At 39.7% G+C, this 7,500-nt stretch overlaps 1 protein-coding gene across 2 annotated transcripts in view; it reads left to right on the top strand.

Annotated features, from left to right (window-relative positions):
• Positions 1–7,500, top strand: part of LOC138012932 (coiled-coil domain-containing protein 13-like) — a 31,579-nt gene that overhangs the window by 19,119 nt on the left and 4,960 nt on the right. For both annotated transcript variants that reach the window (XR_011125110.1, XM_068859867.1), the window contains exons 9-11: positions 1,397–1,573; positions 2,846–3,483; positions 5,953–6,063. Coding sequence is in view for 1 of the 2 variants with exons in the window: in XM_068859867.1 (XP_068715968.1) it covers positions 1,397–1,573; positions 2,846–3,483; positions 5,953–6,063 (926 nt within the window). In the remaining variant the exon portion in view is untranslated. The remainder of the gene's footprint in view (positions 1–1,396; positions 1,574–2,845; positions 3,484–5,952; positions 6,064–7,500) is intronic.

Raw genomic sequence — 7,500 nt, 5'->3', positions numbered from 1 at the left:
GCCGAAAGATTCACGCTTCTTCTCGTACTTCTCGCTCGAAAATTCATCCAAACTGCCCGGAGCTGCCCTCGAAGAAAATCAAAATCCCATCCTTTTGGGCAGTCGAAATGCGTAACAAGATTCACGTGTGCCAGCCTCAAACTGTCCTGGTGATTGCCTCTTTCTGATTGGACGCCGTGATTTTTGATCGGTTATTGTTTAACGGCGTCCAATCAGAAAGAGACAATCAGGAGGACATTTTGAGGCTGGTACGCATGGATCTTGTTTCGCGTTTCGACGGCTCAAAAGGATGGGATTTTGGTTTGAATCTTTCGGCCATTCTCCTGCGAAGTTTGAAAGCGGAGAGATGCGATTTTCCGGGGAAATATTGCCCCGACACTGGAGCCGTTCAAAAATTACTTTCTACCCTTGTCCTTCTATCAAGAGGCACAGTAAACAGCGAACTCGAAATCTTCAAATCGCTCAAAATACCACTTCTGAGGCAAAAGAACTACAGTACACCGCAGGTAAGATAATACAACGCTTATTTAGCATTGGTCCATGGACATATTTATCGATATACGGCTACAGAAGAAGCAAACGGTGAATTCAATACATTTAATTCGCTATTTTCGCAAATCCCATAATACAGTTCATTTTTGGGGTTATTTGCATTAAAACAATGGATATCCAGTTCACTGAAGCATGATACAGTCCCAAGAGTAAAACAACTTGTATTGTTTTTTATGTAAAGAACCCCCCAAAACGGATTACATTATGGGAAAATAGTCTATTGTAAAAGTACAGTTACACAAACAGATTGTGTGGGTTCCCTGTGATACAACTGTAACAAGTACCAAGTACTGCGACAATCCCCAATGCGGTTTGATGGTTGTATGATGAAACTAATCAGTGACGTACGTAATTGAGGATCGCCTTCTTACGCTATCTTCCCTCGTTTTTTTCATCATCGTCATCAGGGGGAGCTTGTTTAGCAATTTATGACACGCTTGTTTCAGCCAATATTGGCTACAACAACTTTGTTTTTCATTGCATTTGGTTATTTTGCTTTCTGGCATTCAATATCATCTGGGGCCAGTTGTTCAAACGATGGATAGCGCTATTCACCGGATAAATCACTATCCAGCGGATAAAACACTAGCAAAACCAATTGACTTATCCAGTGGATAGTGATTTATCCGGCGGATAGCGCTATCCATCGTTTAAACAACTGTGGGAGTCCTGGAGTTCGTCTTACAGGGCTGAGTAGAAGTTCGCTTGCTAATACCTAGTTGTAGATACTGCGCCAGCGATGTCTAGCAAATCTCAGTCTTTTGTAATTTGTCTATAATAAGTATCATTGTAAGGGGAAAAATAAAGGAAAAGTCTCAATTATTATTTTTTTATTTTCCACCAGAAAACACAAGCTGATTTGGAGATCCTGGAGCAAGAGCACAAGAAGCTGCAACAGAAACATGATGCTTCTAAGGCCCGTAATAAGGTGCTGGCCAGTGAATTAAAAGGATTGAAAGCTCAAATACAAACACTGCTAGAAAAAGGCGCCCATGACGACGAACTCATTGCTGCGCTTATGGTAAGCAACAAGTCTTCATCTTAATGACCTCTGACATATAACTGGTTACTGTAAACTAGAAGTTATGGTAAGATACAAAGTGCAAGAAATGTTTTCTTCCTCTAGAAACTTGTTTTTTTTTTCATTTGTCAATTTTGTTAGAAATCCCTGAATAAATTCAAATATCAGGAACTGTATGCATAAATTAATTTTGGGACGATTTATCCATAATTTGTGAGCGTTTATTTCACTCGCGCTTGTTGGATATGAGATGATTATAGCCAACTCGGCGCTACTGACCTCGCTGGCTATCTATCATCTCGTAAAAAGTGTAGTAAACCGAACCGTAAAATAAAAGCTAAAATTTTAAAGGCGTACTTAGGCATAATCACTGAAACAAGCGCTTAGCCTTAATTAGTAAACAAGTGACATTGGAGGCAGATGAAAGTGCATCTTAAAACGCACGGTAGAAAAAAGGAACATTATTCATCGTGCTTAGCAAAATTTATTTGGCTTTATGTTAACCCCGGACGATTGGGACGATTTATCCATAATTTGTGGGCATTTATTCCGCTGGCGCTTGTTGATATGAGATGATTATAGCCAACTCGGCGCTACGCACCTCGTTGGCTATCTATCATCTCATATCTAACGCGCCCTCATGGAATAATAACCAACTAAATATTCACCTTAGTGGCGGTGGCTAGTGTTGGATATTTACCGATCAGCGATCAGCGGTGTCCCTGAAAAGTGCATTACGGGTAAGATATTCCCGTAAATCTCGATTTTTAGTAGTTGGAAAAATGATAGTGACTGGTCGCGGATTTGGGGTTCTTCGTCACCCGCATTGGCAACTTACTATAATTAAATCCGGTGGCTTAACGCGTCATTAGAAAATCGAGGGACTTTTTACATGACGGTTTCGTGGCCTGGAAACGATGGTTTTCTGGCGTATATCATGAAAGTTTTGAAAAACAAAATGACGGTTATTGCACACAATTCTTAAGGTACCTTGCTTTTGTTGGTAAATTGGAACAAAATGATACCGGGAAGGAAACAATTAACCGATCAAACAAGTATGTTCAAGTTTTCGAGACTCGCCAACAATAAACTGGGCTTGTGTTGAACTCCAGGCCGATGAGTGTTTTCCAAGGATGCATTTATACACTAAAATAAATACCCCGCCTTTTCAAGATTTCCTTTTCAGTCTAGGAAAAAATGTCTTTTACCGCTTCTATAACATGGCATGGAGTGAAGAGTTAATCTGATTTTCCATGGTTTTTCTGTCTTCAGAGAGAACAACAGCAATTAAAAAGTGCGGCGAGGAAAAAAGAACCCACCCCACCCCCAAAGGTTGTGACTACACCCCTGGATTATTCGCTGATGGAGGATCTGAAGAAAGGGTGTGAAGAACGCGATAAACGAATACAACAGTTAGAACAAGATCTTGGCAAGGCAAACCTAGAACTTAAAAGCACGACAGAAGAGTTCAAAGTATTGACAGAGCGGGAGAGAAAATCAGTTGCTTGCAGTACCGAGGATTTGCCGACGACTGAAGAAAGAGTTGAAGGATTCACACCAGGTTATGGATTTGGAGACGGTGGGGGACAAGGAAGAACAGCAGCGTCGGAACGAGGTTTTGTTAATGGTTTAATGGAGCCTTTTCAAAGAGGACCTCTCCCCCTTAGTGCTGAGAATTTCGTGCCTCAAAATAATGGGAGTGGTATGCACAGGAAACATATTAACCTAGAAGGACTTAGTAAAACCCAGACTTCCTCTGTCACTGGGAGTATAACCCGGCGGAATGTGACGTCTAATGCAAGTCTGCAAGGTCTGTCGGGAAGGGGATCTTCACAGGGATACCAGCTACCCCCAACCCCTCCAAGTGGGGGACGTGGAAGCCGAGGCCGGAGAAATAGTGCTGGAGGCAGGTATATGCTTAAATGTAGATCAGAATAAAAGTCATACATTGCATAAACAACCAGAATTCAAACTAACTGCTAAAATAAATAAAAGAAAGTTAATTATAGTCACCTTTTTAACACTTTGTTATTAAATTTAAAAAAATTAGCCTACAGTTGTCAAATGAGATCTCCTCTTGGAAAATCAAAGTATCTCGCTGCGATGTGAGGAGAAGATCTGGCTTAAAGATTTTTTTCTTGTGTCTTTGTTATCTTATCAAAAACGAAAATCGGAGCTCAAAGAGAACATCAAGTCTAACAAAAAATAGTTTTAGAAACCAAATAAATTGGGAACCATAGAAAGAATTCTTAAAATAAAATTTGCTTGACTGTTTTGAAGAAAACTTTTGTATCTCAAACAAATTAATTTGAGAATCGCTTATTATTGTTTTCAAAATTCTCGGGTGTTGCCACCTTGAAGATTGTACCGTGCTACAGTTGTTTAAACAACATCAAACATTGTTTGGTGACCAAACATGCTGATGTTGAAGTCAGTGGCCAAACGGTTAGAACATGTTTAATCTAAATCAGATCACACTCCACTAGCAAAGAACTATGGGTCACAAATACGAAAAAAACACGTTTATACAAGCGGCTGAGCAAGCGTGGTACGCATGCACGCGTCAAACATGTTTGACACGGCGGGCCAAACGAAGAAAAGTTCACCCATCAAACATGAGAACAAAAGAAATGTTTTAAGTTGTTCAGTTTGATCGAATGTTTGATGGCCTTCAAATTTTATCAAACACGATCAAACACGATCAACCACGATCAACCAGCACCAAACAAGGTGGTCAAACGGTAACATGGTTGGTCACTAAACAGTGGAGGATTTTGTTTAAACGCCAAACATTCCCCTTTTGTCCATGCCATATTATGAAAAAGCTCTTGGTGTCAGAACATTAGGGCACCGTCACAAAAATTCAAGGCGGTGCTCAAGAAAAAGAATGTAACATTCGTTGTTCCCTGTTACAAACACTTAGAAAAAAGTAAAATTTGATTTCCAGCACAGTTTTCTCTGGTGTCGAGTTGTTCTTTTATAGGAGTGAAGGTTCCCTATGATTGAAAAGAGCAGTGGTTTTCTTTTCTAAAAGTGTTCTACTCCTATCCATCTTTTTCGGGTCACATTTCCAACTTCACCCAATGTAGCATTCTATTTCAACTTTGTGTCACCACGTCTTTATAATGAAGGGGGAAAAAAATTAATTAATTAATTACAAAAAATAGCCAAAGTTGAAAAAGCGCCAATGACTCTACTTGGGCATTTTTAATATAAAGTATTTATTTTAATCCAGGCAATATTTAATATAACCATCATCATTGTTATTTAGCTCTTATTAACCGAACAGGAGGTCTGTATGGGAGAAAGATTAAGTTAAGATTCTCCCATACACACCTCCTGTTCGGTTAATAGGTTGTTTGTTATATGACAAACAAGAACAATTTAATTCGTTTAATGTAACTGGTTTGTACTAACTGACATTTTGCTTGCGAAGGGCGACGAGTGGCGATGAGCTGAACTTAATTCTGCCAACGTTTGCCCGTCCGTCCTTTTTTTCTCATCATCCTTTGTGGCACTTCCATAAATAAACACTGGTAGAAGAAAATACTCAATATTTTTAAATTTTAGATTGCAACGTTTTCACCGCAAAACATTACCGGTCTAGATGGGAAAATCTAGACCGCGGTCAATATCGATTTTAGCCAATCAAATTCGTGAATTTGGTAGTTCCCAATCCTTGTGAGACAGACCTATGAAATGTTATTTATTAAATCGCCCTAGAAAGAATGTTTCCATTTGGATGAATTCTTGATTTTCTGTAATCTCTGGAGTGAATGAAATCCGGAGAAAAATGCTTCCTGGTCGAGCTAGTAGAATGCATGAGTCAATTTTTCATATGATGCGGACAAACTGCTTTCCAAAGCAAAATCCTTGGAAAATAGAAATGCAAAACAGTTGGGGTTATCAATTAAGAACAAATCTTTATCTTGAAGAACAAAACTTGTTTGTTCCAGGTGGACAGATTTATAATTACCTTAGAAAATATTTCAGGTGAGGGGAACGTTCAGGTCAAGTGTTTCTTTTATATGACGATTACATGCGTTTGTTTTACCCTTTCGTAGTTAAGTTTGGGCCGCCTTTTTTCAATTGTCGCCCGGCTTTGACACCCTGTGGGTTTGTCAGATGACAATTTGTCACCTTTCTTGCCTGCATTCTCCTCCCTAGGGGCGACGAATTATTTCATCAGTTCTGAGAAAATGTCCTCTTGGCGATTTTGAAGTTTGACGTCGTAGTTTGTCTTTAATCTTGTAGTCGTAGGACTCTCTAGTTCGGAAGAAATGGCCGCAAGAATGGCGACTCCTTTGGACGGGAAGTTCCTGTTAATGCTGTTACTATTCCAATTTGATCACCTCTTTTTATTGTTTTTTTTTTGTAAGTGAGGAAGTGCGGCTGTTGAGATCCCAAGTCCAGGAGAGCAAATCTTTATGCCAAGCTTCCGAAGTCGAAAGAGACCGACTGTTGGAATTGGTCTCAGTTCTTCAAAGAAGGTACGATTATAGCTGACCTTGCATCGTTGAGGTTGAGAGGGAGGATGGCTGGAAAGGATGAAAGAACTATGAACATTCAGCTATGACGAGTTGGCTAGTGAAGCCAAGTTGCTTTTCATTGTTGCAGGGTATTCCAGGTTACGTTAACCTGGATACTGGCCTTTGTAGTTGACTATCTTTTCGCAAGAAGATCGCTTTTCCCGAAGCCAACCGATTTGAAGGCGAGCTCGCGAAGCCACAACAATGGAGAAAAAGTTTAGACGAACTTCAGCACCCTAAATTTAAAAAGACGATCTTCGACCAAACAATGCTCCTCCACCCCGCATCCCCGCATCCCCGCATCCCCGTGTTGTTCAAGAGAAAGCGCTAGTAACCTAGCCGTGCCTCGATATTGTTGTGCGACGAGTGGGCCGTAATAGAGACTTATTAATAAAAAAATTGGATTTTTCCTCCAGGACTATAGCTCATTTTCCTCGCTCGCTTCAATCCTTTACCGTAAGAACGCATTCCATTTCAAAACTAATTAGGATCCATATGCATAGCCGCTTCGAAATTCAATATTGCCCCATGAGATGGATTTTTCACAGATTTTCGGTGAACTGTCCAATTTTTTTTAAAAATTGGAGTCAAATCGTAAGAAGCTAGATACTTTTCTTTCGACTAACTAATCAAGTGCCAGAAAATACAGTGGAGGTATGGTATTGTTGGTTTTCACTCACGTGATCAACAGCCATGTTTTTCAACGAAAACAAAAGAAAACATTTGCATAATAATAGAGTTAAATTCCCGGAGGATTTGGTCGGGGCACCAATATGGCTGCCGTTTCTTTGTTTAGGGGCACTAACATGGCGGCCGCGACGTCATGTGAAAACCGAGAAAAGACCTTATTCCAAAATAGCTGTCATTTAAATATTCGTTTGTTTCTATTCAAATTAGCCCTTGATGCCTCGTTCTTGAGTTGAAAATTCAAAAGAATATTTTGCCTTGAACGAGGCATCAAAGTCTAATTTAAATAAAAACAAAAGAATAGCTAAATGGCGGCCATTTTGGAATAAGGTGTATTGGCCAACCAGCATCAGTGAATTTTATGGAAATACAAGGCGCTTTTTTTTTATAATGGCGGACTATACCAATTTGGCCTCTTTAAATTTTCGCATCCCGGAATTTTTTTTCTACTAATTATTTTTGAAACTGGACCGTCAGATTGGAGTCATATTATGCAAATAGATCGAAGCAACAATCTTCTAATAACACAATAAAGAGGCTGTTTTCAGGGGGAGTCTACGTTTCCAAATAGGTTTCCGGATTCATGTAGAGCATATTTCATTTTTTTCCGGATCTTTAACGGTTCATACTAGGCTGTGAATCCGAATGCAGATGAATGGCTGAAACGTATATGCTCGTATATGTTTCAAAGGAAGTGAGCCAATTGCAAGC

The sequence above is a fragment of the Montipora foliosa genome, chromosome 8 (assembly GCF_036669935.1).
Source record: "Montipora foliosa isolate CH-2021 chromosome 8, ASM3666993v2, whole genome shotgun sequence".
Classification (NCBI taxonomy): Eukaryota; Metazoa; Cnidaria; class Anthozoa; order Scleractinia; family Acroporidae; genus Montipora; species Montipora foliosa.
Note: the sequence above shows the minus strand (reverse complement) of the source record. Positions and strands in the feature narration are given on the sequence as shown.